Source organism: Microcaecilia unicolor, chromosome 7, assembly GCF_901765095.1.
Source record: "Microcaecilia unicolor chromosome 7, aMicUni1.1, whole genome shotgun sequence".
NCBI classification, from domain to species: domain Eukaryota; kingdom Metazoa; phylum Chordata; class Amphibia; order Gymnophiona; family Siphonopidae; genus Microcaecilia; species Microcaecilia unicolor.
Window position 1 is genome coordinate 245,759,033 of NC_044037.1, and position 18,029 is coordinate 245,777,061.

Here is an 18,029-nt window from a genome sequence, read left to right on the forward strand (position 1 = left end):
ATACCACGTGTAGATTTACGTGTGGTATTTAGAATATGCTTAGGTGTAATTGCTTACCGCACGTTAATTTTAGGTGCAATATATAGAACCTGGCCCCTAATGGCCTATTTAATTTGGTTCTCTTTTTTTCTTACCCACTTCAAAATTAGTCAAGTATTTTCCCTATAAATTTGCATTATCCCAATGCGTTTTAAACACATGTCCTAGCTGCCTTCTAAAGTCAGCTCCTGAACATTTTATTAATTGCTTAAGTTCACATATATCCTTCATGTTATCACACAGCCTATTCCCTGTTGAGAAAGGCAACATTGTTTTAATTCCTATCCCAAAAAATTCTAGATTAGTAGGAGCGAAGTCTTTAACTATAGATCGATTGCCTCAATTCCCCTACTTGTAAAAATGATGGAAGGAATAATTGCACAACACTTATGGAATACCTTCACACCTTCTCCGTCCTACATAGCTCTCAATACAGATTCAGACTATCTTATAGCACTGAAACTGTACTAACCACTCTCTTGGCAGACTTCAGAAAAGAACTGAATATAGGCAGGAAAATAGTAATTCTTCAGTTCAACAGGTCAAGCGCTTTTGACACAGTCAACCATAATATAATAAATGTATTAGATAATTCGAGATCTGTGGTAATGTCCTACTCTGGTTTATTGGTTTCTTGAAGTCTAGGCACTACCAAGTAAAATAATCCGATCACATCTTACTGCCATGGTCACCCAACTGCGGTGTTCCAAAGGGTTCCCCACTTTCACCTATACTATTCAATGTTATGATGACTCCTTTGGGTAGAATACTTGAAGTAAACAGTTTTAACACCTTAATGCTGATGACGTTAAATCTATATTCCTTTTGTGAATGACATATATGAGATCTTACCCACTATCAAATCAGTCCTAGACTTGATGGAATCATGGGCAGCTGATTTCAGATTGAAACTTAGTAGAGATAAAACCAAGTTCTTTATATTAACCAATCATTTCCACCCTACACATAGTAACATAGTAACATAGTAGATGACGGCAGAAAAAGACCTGCATGGTCCATCCAGTCTGCCCAAGACAAACTCATATGTGTATACCTTACCTTGAATTTGTACCTGTCCTTTTCAGGGCACAGACCATATAAGTCTGCCCAGCAGTATTTCCCGCCTCCCAACCACCAGTCCCGCCTCCCTTCACCGGCTCTGGTACAGACCGTATAAGTCTGCCCTCCCCTATCCTCGCCTCCCAACCACCACCCCCTCTTCCCCCCAACTGCTCCGCCACCCAATTTCAGCTACACCTTATAATAATTTCACTATTAATAAAGACAACATACCCCTTAGAATCTACAATGAAAATCCTGGAAGTTTACATCAATTATTATTTGACATTTTACTTCAAAATTTCCAAAGTAGTCTCTTCTATTTTTAATTCGCTATGGAAGTTAAAAAGAATCAGATCTGTTTGACCATAGCTCAATATTCCGTGCATTGGCTCAATCTTTAATATTTTCCAAGCTCGATTTTTGCAATGCCATTTATGCCGGATGCAAGAATCATTAAGTTAGAAAAGTTCAAACAGCACAGAATACTGCTGCCCATCTTGTCTGCGAGGTACCACGTTACACAAAGGCTTCCCCTTTACTTCTAAAACTGCATGTGTATTTGTATTTGAAATCTTCTACGGTAGATTTCCTTCATACCTGCAAAATCTCAACGAACTGCCTAAACGAAATACATCCACCACTTTCAGGGACTACCTTTCTTCATTTTCCTTGTTATAAGAAAGTAATCTAAAAAACAATTCAAATTGCAAGCTTTTCCTATCAAAGCACTAAGAAATGGAACTCATTACCTAAACATGTTTCGTAAAATGTTGAAAATACTGTTGATGAGCACTACTTTTAATAATGACAATATCTGATTTACTTGTTAACTGTACTGTTTGTCTTCAGAGCTCACTGATATTAACAGTCTTTGTATCCTGTGTTTATTTAATATTCTGTGCTCACTCTTAATACAACCTTTTATTGTTAAACAATTGCTGTTTACTGTTTGTAAGCCACATTGAACCCGAGCTTGTTTGGGATAATGTGGGTTATAAATATCATAAATAAATAAATAAATAAATGTAGATATAAACCACCATGGTGGAGGAGCAAGATTCACTACAAGTGAAACAGGTCAAAAGAAGAAGTAGCATGATCAACAGGACTCCTCCAAAAACACAAGGGAGATGAAAAATGTCATGTACACTTTATTTCATAAATTAAATGATGACTCGACAAGTGTCATTCGTGTTTGGCAAAGTGCATGCCTCACGAGTCTGTATATGATAAAGCCAAAATATGGCAAAAAATGCTTCACAAAGTGTAGAGAAAAGATACAGTCTTAAAAGGCTATTGTTCCAGAGCGTGCCAGAATGATGTATTACTCATGCTTCTGTGTGAGTAACACTTAGGGGACTGTCAATCCAAAAAAACAGCAGAGCAGTGATTTTGCACTGTGGTTATAGCAGCAAACTACTTTGCCATTTTTTGGATTGACAGTCTCCTTAGTTCTTATCATATACAAACAGACTCCTGAGGAAGGCACTTTGCTGAAACATGATGCTGTGTTGTCATCATTTAATTTACAAAATAAAGTGTATATGACATCTTTTGTCTCCCTGGTGTTGTTGGAGGAGTCCTGTTGATCATGCTACTTCTTCTATCGACCCATAAATAAAACAAGTAAACAATACTGATAAACAAGCCATATTGGAGTGGCAAATATAGTGCTCATAAAACATAAAAATAGCTCATGCTGTCATTTAAAACGCACTCTCCTAGATTTAGATTTTTAACTGTTGTCATTTTTATGCTATTTTGGTTATATAATGGGGAGAGGGAGGGGTCATGGGTAGATTGCTTGCGCTGAAGGCATCAATGCACAGGTTAAAACCCTCTCTGCATAGTTGCAAGTAATATTTGCATGCAAAATTTTGTATGCAAAACGAACATATAAAAGTTATGTAATCAATTTTTAGTGCTCTGTAGCTGCTTTCAAAATGTCTTGTCTTAAAATGTCTATAATCACTGGGATAAATTTTAGCAACAACACTCAGTATTTTAATTTAAATGTATATAGACTAAAAATCTCTGCTCTGCCCTCCCTCTACTATACGGATAGTGGTAGGCTGCAGATACATGTTACCACTACCTGTATAGCAGCTGAAAATCTGCAGATAAATGTATAACGTCTTTTGAAAATTGACATGTACAGTCACATTCAAGCCACAAGTGGCTTTCAAGCTGCAGGGTAAGTATTGCTCTTTCATATTGTTCTGGGCATGTTTTCTTTTTTGACAGTACCAAATACAAAATACCTGTCCTAACCAGAAAGTAAGCATGAAAGAAAATGGCCTGGATGTGCTAAGTTAGTTCACATCTGAATTAAAGGAATATGTTTCAAAATAACTTTTTTTCCCCCTCATTTCAGGTCTTGCTGTAATGCACTCACAGAGCACCAATCAGTTAGATGTGGGGAACAATCCTCGTGTGGGTACCAAACGTTACATGGCCCCTGAGGTTTTAGATGAAACCATCCAAGCTGACTGTTTTGATTCATATAAAAGGGTTGACATTTGGGCATTTGGATTGGTCCTTTGGGAAGTAGCAAGACGAATGGTCAGCAACGGTAAGCATTCAGTTTATCTTTTTTGCTCGCCTCCCCTTCCCCCTTCATAAGTAAAATAAAAGGTGAATAAATGCCAAGTTCTTAAAATCTTTAAGCAATCCAAGTTCTCCTGCTATGCTCTTAGAATGAGTAGCTGAAATGTCTGTTTTGCAACTTTGCAAAGTGCGTCTTTCATCACTAGTTCAACTCTAACCTAGTTCTAAGGCTCTGCTTTTGCCATTCTATCTTTGGGTTTGACAGGCCAAGTACCTTGTGCCAGTTTCATCTCCAAGTAAATTTCGCTCTGCTATGATATATTGTAATGACATGCCAGTTATATTTAGGATTGGCTGCTTGAGGTTAACAAAATCAATTTTTAATCCCCCCCACCCTTGTTTTTAAACTCTGAATCACCTGCTCATTACTAACCCAGCTCTTGCTGGTGAAATCCAGGCAAGCTTGAACTCTGATTTTACTGGTATTAAAGATGACCCAAGGAGCACTAAAGCCACTTGTGTTCCATGTTACTCTGCACTGTTTACAAAAGATAGTAAATTTATTGTTAGTGTTGCTGTTATGATTTCAGACTTATGTACTTTCCTTATTCAGCCCTTCTCCTTATCTTTTAGATTATGAATAAGAACTTGTTACACCACAATTTTGTAAAATCTTAGTTTCAAGTGTTTCTTATTATATTAAGGCCAACAATCTTGTAATACAATACTATGTAGATCTTTTATGCAAAGAACTTCAATAAGACTACATGGAAAACACAATAATTATTTACCAGTTACGTGGCTTAAGTTGGCCATACTTTGATCTAAACTTGTTTTTATTATCAGATGTTAAAGGAAGCTGGGCACATACAAACGTAAGACCTGCTTTTTAAACCAGGAATCCCTATTTATGTTCCTTGCCTCTTTGTGGGAGGAGCCTTATTCTGAATAATCAGTGATTGGTACCCAACCGTGTGAATCTTAATTATGTGTTCTATGCTTTGCGGTTAGGGATTGTTTTCTTGTGTGTGTGTGTGTGGGAGGGGAGGGAGTCATCTGGAACAGTTTTTCCCAAGTCCAGTCCTGGAGTACCCCTTGCCAGTCAGGTTTTCAGGATATCCACGATGAAGATGCATGAACTTCATTTACATACACTGCCTACATTATATGCAGATCTCTTTCATGCATTTTCATTGTGGATATCTTGAAAACCTGACTGGCAAGGGGTACTCCAGGACTGGACTTGGGAAAAACTGGTCTGGAGGGTTAAAAGAGTCCAGACCCTTTGGATATGTGGTTCATTCAACTGTCTATTTTTGCGGGGATTTGGGGGGGAGGGACACAAGGGGGAATATAGTAGGTAGTGGTTGCAATTGCGTTTGTAATGTTTTCTCTTATTATGCTGCTGGTTTTTCTTCAGTTTTTCTCTGAGATGTTGAGTTTTCTCTGAAAATTAATAAAATTGTTTGACCATAACAGAATAATGATGAGATGAAGATAATACTTTGTGCCAATATGTAATGCTATCTGCCTGTCAGCTGGGGTGGTATAGAAAGTTTTAATAAACATAAATATATTATTTTTATTTGCCCACAGCAGCAGAGAGATCTTTACCAGGTATTTTTCTAAGTAGTGGGAAGGGTATGGGTTGCTCGATAATTGGTCTTCTGACCCTAGAAAAACAATTACTTGTAAAATCATAGTAAACTTCCTTTAGCATCTCTTCGGGTTTTCACATCTATCTAGGTGAAGGTGAAGGGGAAGGGGATGTGATTTTATATACCGCCTATCTGTGGCTACAATCAGTAGTTAACATATTATGTATAGGTACATATTTTGTACCTGGGGTAATGGAGGGCTAAGTGACTTGCCCAGAGTCACAAGGAGCTGCAGTGAGAATTGAACATGGTTCTCAGGGCACTGCACTAACCATCGGGCTACTCCTCCACTCCAGTGTAGTGTGACAGCAAAAGTGAAAAAAGTGTTTAGTGAAGTTTCTGGTATTGTGCAATACATATGCATAGTGTGAGCAAGCTGATATTCAGAGGGAGGCTCCCAGAGGAGCTTCCTCAGGAAAATCTTGTGGTAGGGCAGTGCCATGATGAAAATTCAAAATTAAATCCCACAGGTACTTAAGAGGGTCAGCCCTGATGCTCCCCCCACCCCACCTTCCATACTGCTCCTTTCTTTTGTGGGGAAAAGTCCGTGCACTTTCAATATAATCCATTTATTTTATTTTGATTTATCGCCTATCCCCTTGAGCTCAAAGTAAAGTACAATGAAATAATGGACAAGGTTATAAATCAGAATCTGCAAGTGTATACACTTTTTCCCCATTTCTCCAACTATCTTTTACAGACAATAAAAGAAAACTAGAAGAAAGGGAGAAGGGGCAGTTGTTACTACTTTGCCACAGTTAACTCCGTCAATGTTTTCCTCACTTTGACAGTCATTGAATTAGGTTTGTCATGCCTGTGTGTAGTAAAGCTGCCAGAAGTGTTCTGTGGCTCACGCCAGAAGTGTTCTGTGGTTATCAGACCCCTCCTAAATCCAGCCTGAATACTGCTTTCAACCAGCCAGTAGAGGAGTCTGCTACACTTATTAGAATGTCTGAAAAAAATCATAAGTAAAAGCAAACTAGTGCTAAGATAAGTAACATTTTAAAGTGCTGTTATTTCCAGATCTGCTCATCAGGTTTCACTATAGGTTGTGAGAAGGTCATTTTTCTCAGTGATTTTTGAATTGCCACCAAAATTTTAACCCTTATTTTTCTGCAACATTTGGATACTCACCTGTGTGTGGGATATGTTAAATCTGTTGAGCAAAATAGCTCTTTATTAATTTGAGTGTGCAAGTTAACTTAGTTTCTCTTTGGAAATTCATTTTGTAACCGTCCACAGGAGAGACAAAGGAGAAACGACTTATATCCAGAAACATTAGTAAGAGGACCTGCTCAACATGCACTAATGAAAGTGATCGAAGTCTAATTAAATGGTTTTAAAAAATTTCTTGGAAAATCTGGACAGGGTGCAGTCATGTGAATAGGTACTATGTACTGTACTAGATGTACAGATAAGAATCTGGGAGGCTCCCCCCATAGTGGCTATTAACAAGAAGATCAACTCTGTGTACAGAGTCCAAAAGGCTCTTGAATTCAAGAAGCAGCAGCTTACTCACCATTCTAAGGTGATCAGATTCACTCTTAAAAGAACAAGTTCAAGACTCATTCCTCAATGCCCCTGGGGAGAGGAGCTCAGACTTTGGAGTCTTTTGGGAGTGCATTTTTCACAACACTGTTCTCATATCTTGCATTGCTTCTAATGCAGTCTTTAAGGGTATGTACTTTAATTTCTTTTATACCACCTGCAAGTCTGAAAGCTATCGAAGTGATGCACATTTAGTATTTTTCTGTCCCTGCAGAACTGAGTACCTGATGTACTGAAGGGTTAAATGACTTGCCCAAGCTCACAAAGAGCTGCAGTGGGATTTGAAGTGGTTTTCCTGGTTCTCAGTTTGTTACTCTAACCATTAAGTTAATCCTCTACCCCTTCCTACTTATGGGACATTGTGCATTGTGGCGGAGTTTGTTCACACTCTGCCTTGGGAGAAGGCCGACTAACTCTTTTTGCTAGTGAGCAAAGGAAAGGAGTGTGAAAAATACATAAGGCCCAGTTCTAGAATGTAGAAATAGGAATTGAGATGTTCAGGTCAGGATGTATACCTTTATCAAAGAAAATTTTGGGTTGTTTTCCCTAGATAGCTTAATTCCATTCTGTCAAGAAAAATGTTTTTTTTCTGGACTTGAAGGATGCTTACACTCACATAGAGATTCATCCCAGTCACAGGAGGTATGTCAGATATGTTATAGGAAAGTACCACTTTCAGTACCACATACTGCCTTTTTTTTAATTTGTGTTAGCTACTTAGGATTTCACAAAAGGCCTTGTGATCTTAGCAGCATATCTATGTAGACTCGGAGTGCATGTGTTTTCTGATTTGGATGACGTGCTAGTCAGGGATGCGTCTGTAAAAGGTACAAAAGTTTCAGGGTACACAACCAGTTGGGTGATGGAGTTGTCATAAATTACTCCAGATCTCCCTATGACCATCACACCAATTGAAACTCAGGAGTTCTGCTAGACATGGCTCGAGCAACAGCCTTTCTTCTTCAGCAGAGGATCACCAATTTAGTGTCCATAGTGGAAGAAATCTAAGTAAGCCTGCAAATATCAGCATGGCAGATGTTGAGGATGTTGGGCCACATGGCCTCAACAGTACATGTAATACCTCTGGCATGTCTCAGTTTGAGACAGGCTCAATAGACCATGAGCACTCAATGGATGCAGGCCACTGGAAAGTTCAGAGAAATATGTCGCCAGCTGTTTCCAGAATTTGCTGTCCTAGTGGACAAATTAATCCAATGCAGTGAAATGTTTTCCCTTCCAAATTCCTCCATTCAACCAGTGTTAATGACAGTTCTTCGAGGACAAGCAGGCTGCTTGTTCTCACATGTGGGTCTACATCTGCGTGAGCCCAAGAATCGGCATTTTGCCAGCAAAATAAAACAGAATTTTGCTAGACTGTTCTAGTGCGTGAATCGCATGCACCGCGCATGCGCGGACAACTTCCCATCCATCGTGTGAGCGTGCTTCCTCAGTTTTTTCTTGTCCGTGGCAGAGAGACAGCGTTTCTACACTTCTTTTCGCTTTTGGCCCAGGAGAAAGAATCTTGATGACGAGTTTGTTTACTTTTATTTTTATTTTCACCTCATTCTTAAAAGAAAAAACTAGCCCATATTTTTCTAGTTTTTAGCACCTTTTTTAATAAGAGAGTTGGCACCCGAGAAGCGTCGGCGCCGAGATGGTTACCCCCCTCTATACAGGAGGTGCCGATGCGTCGGTCTTCTAGTAACCCAGTACCTGCTCCCGAGCCTCCACGGATTCTGACACTGCCTGTTTCACCGACCCCACAGCCTTCTATGATGGCGGCTCTCGACGAGCGCATCCGGGCCTTGTTTCCAGAACTTCTGGAGTGACTGCTACGACGGTCAGCTTCGGTGTCTGGGGTGCTTGCGCCTTCTGTACCTGCTGCTGCAGTGGTGTCTGACTCTTCGCCTGCGGTGAGGTCCTCGACTGGAATGCCGCTTGCGGCATTCATGTCGGCTGCAACCCAGGTCGACTCCCCTTCGACGTCAGTGGAGGGAGCTTCACCGCAGTCGGACCGGGCATCGGCCTCTCAACATCACCATAGAGGACATCGTTTCTCAGTGTCGAAGCACCTTAACTCAAGTTCTATCCGATACTGAGCAGAGCATTCGTGGGAGTCAGAAGAGGATCCCAGGTACTTCTCTTCTGATGAGTCCTTTGGGATTCCCTCTGATACTTCCCCTCCGCCAGAAAGGAGACTATCTCCACCGGAGAGTCTGTCCTTTTCCTCTTTTGTCTGGGAAATGGCTACTGTTATTCCCTTCCCTGTGGAATTTGAGGATGAGCCCAGGACTGAGATGCTCAAGGTCCTGGATTATTCTTCTCCACCTAAAGAGGCTGTGACAGTTCCTTTACATAAGGTACTGAAGGAACTCCTTATGTGAAACTGGTCAGCCGCTCTGTCTGGCTCCGTGGTCCCGAAACAAGCTGAATCCCAGTATCAGATTCACGGTGAACCTGGGTTGATGAGGTGTCAGTTACCCCACAATTCCATGGTGGTGGACTCCTCCCTCAAGAGAGCCAGGAGTACTAGAGACTGTGCTTCGGCGCTCCTAGGCAGAGAGGCTAGAACTCTTGACTCTTTTGGAAGAAAGACGTACCAGGCCGCTATGCTCGCCGCCAAGATCCAGTCTTACCAGCTGTTCACGAGCGTGCAGTTGCGGGACTCAATACGACAACTGTTGAGCTTGGTTGATACACTCCCTACGGAGCTGGCCAAGCCTTTTCGCCAGGTGGTCAGGCAGCAGAAGGCGTGTTGAAAGTTCCTGGCCAGGGGTGCATTTGACACTTTTGACGTGGCATCCAGAGATGCTTCTCAAGGTATAGTGATGCGCAGACTCTCATGGCTGCGTGTCTCTGACCTGGATCATTCTGTCCAGCAGCGGATGGCAGATGTTCCCTGTGCTGGGGATAATCTTTTTGGTGAAAAAGTAGAGGATCTAGTTGATCAAATCAAGAAGCATAATGATGCTATTGATTCTCTCTCCTACCGGATGTCTTCTGCTACTGCCTCCTCATCTAGGAGGTTTTTTGGCTGGAGGAGGAGTGCTCCCTATTCCTGTTCTAGGCGTAGGTATACTCCTGCTTCTCGGCAGCCTGCCCAGGCTCAACCCCAGCGCACTCGTTCTTGTCAACAGCGTGCAACTAAGACCCATACTGCTCCCCAGGAAAAGCAAGGGGTGGGCTTTTGACTAGCTCCAGTTAAGCATAGCTTCAATAAAAGTGTCCGTACCGGATGACTTACTGGTTGGAGGGAGGTTGATATTTTTTCATCAGTGGTGGCCTCTTATAACCTCCGACCGGTGGGTTCTTCAAATAGTCCGGATAGGATACACTCGCAATCTGGAATCCAAACCTCCAGATTGTCCACCGGGAGCGCAATCTTACAGTTCCCAGCACAAGCAGATACTTGCAGAGGAACTCTCCGCCCTTCCAAAGGCCGGTGCGGTCGAACCCGTTCCACCAGGGGAAGAAGGGCTGGGATTCTCTATTCCAGGTACTTCCTTGTGCAGAAGAAAACAGGGGGGATGCGCCCCATCCTAGATCTAAGGGGCCTGAACAAATTTCTAGTTCGAGAAAAGTTCAGAATGGTTTCCTTGGGCACCCTTCTTCCCATGATTCAAGAGAACGATTGGCTATTCTCTCTGGACTTAAAGGATGCTTACACACAAATTTCGATCCTTCCAGCTCACAGGAAGTATCATCGATTTCGGCTGGGAACTCAGCTCTTTCAGTACTGTGTACTGCTTTTTGGTCTGGCGTCTGTTCCCTGAGTATTCACAAAGTGCCTGGCGGTAGTCGCAGCATCGCTACGCAGACTGGGAATTTTATATTTATTTATTTTTTATTTATTGCATTTGGATCCCACATTATCCCACCTCTTTGCAGGCTCAATGCATGTGTTCCCTTATCGCGACGATTGGATTGTGAAGAGCGCCTCGAAGGCAGGTGCTCAGCAGTCCATCCGAATGACTATTCAGGTGCTAGAACTACTGGGGTTCGTAATCAATTACCCCAAGTCCCATCTACAGTGCAAAAGTTGGAATTCATTGGAGCCCTGTTGAAGATGAAGACAGTTCGAGCTTATCTTCTCGAGACAAGAGCAGACAACAACCTCTCCCTGATGTCCATAGTTCGAGTGTCTCAACAGATCACGGCTCGGCAGAGGTTAAGACTTCTGGGGCACATGGCCTCCACAGTTCATGTGACTCCCATGGCACGTCTACACATGAGATCGGCTCAATGTACCCTAGCTTCCCAGTGGGATCAAGCTGCAGGGAGTCTAGAGGATGTAATCCAACCATCCACCGACTTCTGGAATTCTCTGCAGTGGTGGGCGATTTGATCAATCTGACCGTGGGGCATCCGTTCCAAATTCCTCAGCCACAAAAAGTGCTGACGACGGCTGCATCCCTCCTGGGGTGGGGAGCTCATGTAGATGGGCTTCACACTCAAGGATCCTGGTCCTTTCAGGAAACAGGTCTTCAGATCAATCTCCTGGAATTGCGAGCGATCTGGAATGCTCTAAAGGCTGTCAGAGACTGGCTGTCCAACCAAATCATATTGATTCAGACAGACAATCAGGTTGCCATGTATTATGCCAACAAGCAGAGGGGCACCGGATCTCGCCCTCTGTGTAAGGAGGCTGTCCAGATGTGGCTTTGGGCGCGCCGTCGCGGCATGTTTCTGCAAGCTGCTTACCTGGCAGGCGTAAACAGTCTGGCCGACAGGCTGAGCAGGATAATGCAACCTCACGAGTGGTCACTGAACATGGGAGTAATCCGCGCGTGGGGCACCCCCTCAGTGGATCTTTTTGCCACTCAGATCAATCACAAGGTCCCTCAGTTCTGTTCCAGGCTTCAGGCCCATGACAGACTAGCATCAGATGTCTTTCTCCTACATTGGGGAACAGGCCTTCTGTATGCGTATCCTCCCATACCTCTGGTGGGGAAGACTTTGCTGAAACTCACACTGAAACTCACGCAAGACTGCGGAACCATGATTCTGATTGCGCCCTTCTGGCCGCGTCAGATTTGGTTCCCTCTTCTTCTGGAGTTGTCCTCCGAGAAACTGTGGAGATTGGAGTGTTTTCCAACCCTCATCACCCAGAACGAGGAGTCGCTTCGGCATCCCAACCTCCAGTCTCTGGCTTTCACGGCCTGGATGTTGAGAACTTAGAATTCGCCTCCTTGGGTCTTTCAGAGGGTGTCTCCCATGTCTTGCTTGCTTCCAAGAAAGATTCCATGAAGAGGTGTTACTCTTTCAAATTGAGGAGGTTTGCCGTCTGGTGTGACAGCAAGGCCCTAGATCCTCTTTCTTGTCCTATACAGACCCTGCTTGAATACCTTCTACACTTTTCAGAGTCTGGTCTCAAGACCAACTCCGTAAGAGTTCACCTTAGTGCAATTAGTGCTTATCGCCTATCTCTGGACAGCCTTTAGTTGTTCGCTTCATGAGAGGTTTGCTTTTGTCAAAGCCCCCTGTCAAACCTCCACCAGTGTCATGGGATCTCAATGTCATTCTCACCCAGCTGATGAAAGCTCCTTTTGAGCCACTGAATTCCTGCCATCTGAAGTATTGACCTGAAAGGTCGTTTTCTTGGTGGCTGTTACTTCAGCTCATAGGGTCAGTGAGCTTCAGGCCTTGGTAGTTCATGCACCTTATTTCAGGTTTCATCACAACAGAGTAGTCCTCCACACACATCCTAAGTTTCTGCCGAAGGTGGTGTCGGAGTTCCATCTGAACCAGTCAATTGTCTTGCCAACATCCTTTCCCCGTCTGCATACCTGCCCTGGCGAAAGCAGATTGCATACCTTGGTGCAAGAGTGCATTGGCCTTTTACGTGGAGCGGAGGAAGTCCTTCAGACAGTCCATCCATTTGTTTTTCTTTCGATCCTAAGAGGAGGGGCGTTGCCATCGGAAAACGCACAATCTCCAATTGGCTAGCAGATTGCATTTCCTTCACTTGTGCCTAAGCTGGGCTGTCTTTAGAGGGCCATGTCACGGCTCATAATGTTAGAGCCATGGCTGCGTCAGAGGCTCACTTAAAGTCAGCCTCCATTGAAGAGATTTGCAAGGCTGCAACGTGGTCATCAGTCCACACATTCAAGCAATGTACCTTCATTCACAAAATTTTGTATGGTTCAGCTTCAATATACATGAACAACCTCATTGAATTACCCTCACGTAATGCCTCTAAATCACCTAGAGAATATCTTATCCTACATTTCCTGAATTGTAAGAAAGTAACCCGTAAAACAATCCATATTGCTAACTCTTCATATCAAGGTACTAAAATTTGGAACTCCTTACCTAAAACCATCAAATGCACCGTTGATTATTTGTTATTCCAAAGTCTATTGAAAACTCACTTCTTCAGTCTAACCTTTAAGGAAATAAGCCAATTCACGTTGGGATGTTTTGGTAGTGCCACACAACTTTATAAACAGTATTTAATTACATCCGTTCCTGACTCGGGTTTTACTGGTCTAACATTATATGTTTTATTTTACTTTCTGTTAATATATTTTGGACGTGTTCATTCCTTTCTAATTGTTATGTAAGCCACATTGAACCTGAGTTCTACTCATGCTAATGTGGGATATAAATGTCATAAATAATAAAAAAAATAATGAATCTATACAGTGGTGGAAATAAGTATTTGATCCCTTGCTGATTTTGTAAGTTTGCCCACTGACAAAGACATGAGCAGCCCATAATTGAAGGGTAGGTTATTGGTAACAGTGAGAGATAGCACATCACAAATTAAATCCGGAAAATCACATTGTGGAAAGTATATGAATTTATTTGCATTCTGCAGAGGGAAATAAGTATTTAATCCCTCTGGCAAACAAGACCTAATACTTGGTGGCAAAACCCTTGTTGGCAAGCACAGCGGTCAGACGTCTTCTGTAGTTGATGATGAGGTTTGCACACATGTCAGGAGGAATTTTGGTCCACTCCTCTTTGCAGATCATCTCTAAATCATTAAGAGTTCTGGGCTGTCGCTTGGCAACTCGCAGCTTCAGCTCCCTCCATAAGTTTTCAATGGGATTAAGGTCTGGTGACTGGCTAGGCCACTCCATGACCCTAATGTGCTTCTTCCTGAGCCACTCCTTTGTTGCCTTGGCTGTATGTTTTGGGTCATTGTCGTGCTGGAAGACCCAGCCACGACCCATTTTTAAGGCCCTGGCGGAGGGAAGGAGGTTGTCACTCAGAATTGTACGGTACATGGCCCCATCCATTCTCCCATTGATGCGGTGAAGTAGTCCTGTGCCCTTAGCAGAGAAACACCCCCAAAACATAACATTTCCACCTCCATGCTTGACAGTGGGGACGGTGTTCTTTGGGTCATAGGCAGCATTTCTCTTCCTCCAAACACGGCGAGTTGAGTTCATGCCAAAGAGCTCAATTTTTGTCTCATCTGACCACAGCACCTTCTCCCAATCACTCTCGGCATCATCCAGGTGTTCACTGGCAAACTTCAGACGGGCCGTCACATGTGCCTTCCGGAGCAGGGGGACCTTGCGGGCACTGCAGGATTGCAATCCGTTATGTCGTAATGTGTTACCAATGGTTTTCGTGGTGACAGTGGTCCCAGCTGCCTTGAGATCATTGACAAGTTCCCCCCTTGTAGTTGTAGGCTGATTTCTAACCTTCCTCATGATCAAGGATACCCCACGAGGTGAGATTTTGCGTGGAGCCCCAGATCTTTGTCGATTGACAGTCATTTTGTACTTCTTCCATTTTCTTACTATGGCACCAACAGTTGTCTCCTTCTCGCCCAGCGTCTTACTGATGGTTTTGTAGCCCATTCCAGCCTTGTGCAGGTGTATGATCTTGTCCCTGACATCCTTAGACAGCTCCTTGCTCTTGGCCATTTTGTAGAGGTTAGAGTCTGACTGATTCACTGAGTCTGTGGACAGGTGTCTTTCATACAGGTGACCATTGCCGACAGCTGTCTGTCATGCAGGTAACGAGTTGATTTGGAGCATCTACCTGGTCTGTAGGGGCCAGATCTCTTACTGGTTGGTGGGGGATCAAATACTTATTTCCCTCTGCAGAATGAAAATAAATTCATATACTTTCCACAATGTGATTTTCCGGATTTAATTTGTGATGTGCTATCTCTCACTGTTACCAATAACCTACCCTTCAATTATGGGCTGCTCATGTCTTTGTCAGTGGGCAAACTTACAAAATCAGCAAGGGATCAAATACTTATTTCCACCACTGTATATTCGTGTAAATGAAGGTGGGATTTAAGGGCTATTGGGGATTTAGTATATGATCTTTGGGGTTGTTACATTGTCATGTTTTATTTGTATTTTTATGTATGTGATTTTGTACTTTGCTTAGTTATAGGCAGAATATAAATGAATGTCTAAATCTATTAAAGCAATCAAATATAATATAATAAAAGATTTTTAAGTGCTCGTGAGAGGAAAAACACCACCAATAGCATCCCCAGACATCATGAACACAAAGGTGAAAGCTTTTTGTTTCTTCTGAACCTAACAGGATGGGTGCTGCTATCAGCAAACACACACTTCTAACATTTCCTTCATTTATGCTTAGGTAGGTTTGATTCTTGAGGGTCATGTCATAGCTCACCCTGCGGTGGTGTCTGTAGCCCACTTGAAGTCAGCTTTCATGGAGAAGATTTGGAAAGCTGCAGTGTGGACATCCTATATAATAAAAAGCACCTCCAACGTTCCGAAGCTGACTGCGTGGCACAAAAACCTTGAGGCGTTCGTGCTCTCTGTAACTCCAACTCCGGAAATGACGTCATGCACTTCCGGATGCGTCACCAGCAGCAGTGCCCAATCACAACTCCAACGAACTAAAAAACCGGCAAAACAAGCGTGCCCGAACTTCAATCAATCAATCAATCAACGAAAGAAGACAACCGGCCTCAGCCTCACACGCGACAACACCCCCCCCCCCCCCCCGGGGTTCTCTCCCTCGCCCATCCCAAGTCGCCACTGGACCTCGTCACCCGCATGCAGCCCCCCATCACCCACCCTCCTCCCCAAAGCACACTCCTGCCTACCTCCCTCTCCTCTCCGAATTCGGACAACCGCCCTCCCTCTCCTCCCCGACCGACTACCTCCCGAGTCACCATTAAACACCCCCATACTCTCCCCCCTCCCGTCAAGCTCCGTGTTCTCCATCAAAAGCCCTCCTTTGTTTCCTGCTGTCCAACCATAGCTTTAAAATCATTTTACTAACCTGACTGAAGCACAGTACAGCCGGCTCGCCTTCAGCTTTCCCCTTCTCTCTGGCTGTACTCTGCTTCAGTCAGCGAACAGCAACAAAGAATAAAAAAAGAAAACTTCTACGAAGCCCTTCAACGCTGCCACAACAACTTTTGGACAAGGTACAGTTTACTCAAACAAAAAATGTGACTTACTCTGACACTCTACCTCTCTCACATACACAGTCACTCTCACACACACAATATCTCTCTCATACACTCTGTGACACACACTCTGACACAGTCACACTCTCTCTTTCATACACACACACTCTCTCTCTACACACATACCAGCGATAGGAAAAAAAAAACAGTTCTGCAAGCACCTGTGCCACAATAAAGACTGACTCCCCTATAAAGAAACAAGGTACAGCTTAATTTAACTAAAAAAAAAAAAAAAAAAGATGCTCTCACTCTCAATTTCTGTATCACTGACACCCCAGACAATAAAACATTCACTCTATTTGTCAGACACAGAGTCTACACTCATACACACTGTCTCTCTTTCTCTGACACACACAGACACACAAGCCCAACACTACCCCCTCCAACTTCACCATCCATGCCTCCAACCCCCACCCCCCCTTAATGGAGTTCACAAAAAACACCTCTATCACTAACACACACAGACACTCATTCAAATGCCCCTCCCAACCTCCATCCTCCCGCCACAAAACAAACACACACACACAAAAAAAAAAAACTTTGTCACACACTCGCACATTCACTCTCTCACACAGTCACTCTCACAAACGTACACACTCTGAGGAAAACCTTGCTAGCGCCCGTTTCATTTGTGTCAGAAACGGGCCTTTTTTCCTAGTCTGTTCATAATTCACATCCCACTACTGTTTGGAACAGTACTTCTGATACAGCAGTCCTATAACCCAAAACAGGTTGTTGAGAACGGCAAATGACGCATTACTTCATATTCTCTTCTTGAAGAAAGTTTAAGCCACAAGGGTCTTGGGACATGGGTTTTTCTATGCCCACTCCCAGACTTTGGAATGTTTTACTGTGTAAAGTTTGTTTGTCTAAGGTGTATTTTATTTTTAGGTATTTCATGAAGCCTTGGCTGTTTACAGCTATTTTTAACTGTTTTATTGGAATTCCAGTCATTCCCACGGTTACAGTGATTGTATTTGTTCAGCAATTTTTTTACTTTTATCAGAGTTTTTCATGATTTTAATGCATTCAGGCTGTTGGTACTACTTTTTTCCTTTGTATCTGTGTGCTTAGCGTACTAGTTTACTTTAATTTTGTACCTTTTCTATTCATATTTGCTTTAAAGCATAATTTATATTTTTGTATGTTTTTGTTTCTGCCTCAAATGTTCCATTGTAAAGCTGAAGAATGTTCTATAAAGTGGCAGCTAGGATTGAATACTAAGACGTGTAGGCTCATGCATTTAGACGGCAAAAACACAAGGGACCAGTACAGTATAAACAGTGAAGTACTTCTGTGCATTAAAGAAGAGTGGACCTGGGGTTGATCATATCTGATGATCAGGTAGATAACAACAGGTAGTAAAAGTAACAATTTTGTTTAGGGGAGCTGGTCTTTTAGGTATATTAAAAAATCTTTTACAAATAGAAGGATTTTGGCCAAATGATGTTGCACAGGTTTGTTTATATAACTTTTTAATGAAGTGTTGTCATTTGTAGGTTTCAACAAAGCTCGTCCTTAAAAAAAAAAAAAAAAAAAAAGGGGGGGGGGGTGTATAGAAAGAGAAATAATCATCAGGGAAAAGAGTTGATAATGCCTATGTATATGTCTCTGGTGAAACCTCATTTGGAGTATTGTGTGCAGTTCTAGAGACCATACCTTCAAAAGGATATAAAAAGGATGGAGTCAGTCTAGAGGGCAGTTGTTAAAATGGTCATCAGTCATTATCATAAAGTATTTGGAGACAGACTTGA

The 18,029-nt window shown here is 42.7% G+C and overlaps 1 protein-coding gene across 4 annotated transcripts in view; it reads left to right on the forward strand.

Annotated features, from left to right (window-relative positions):
• ACVR1 (activin A receptor type 1) overlaps positions 1–18,029 on the forward strand; it is a 210,513-nt gene that overhangs the window by 152,581 nt on the left and 39,903 nt on the right. For all 4 annotated transcript variants that reach the window (XM_030209128.1, XM_030209131.1, XM_030209132.1 and 1 more), the window contains exon 9: positions 3,476–3,673. In XM_030209128.1, the coding sequence (XP_030064988.1) occupies positions 3,476–3,673 (198 nt within the window). The remainder of the gene's footprint in view (positions 1–3,475; positions 3,674–18,029) is intronic.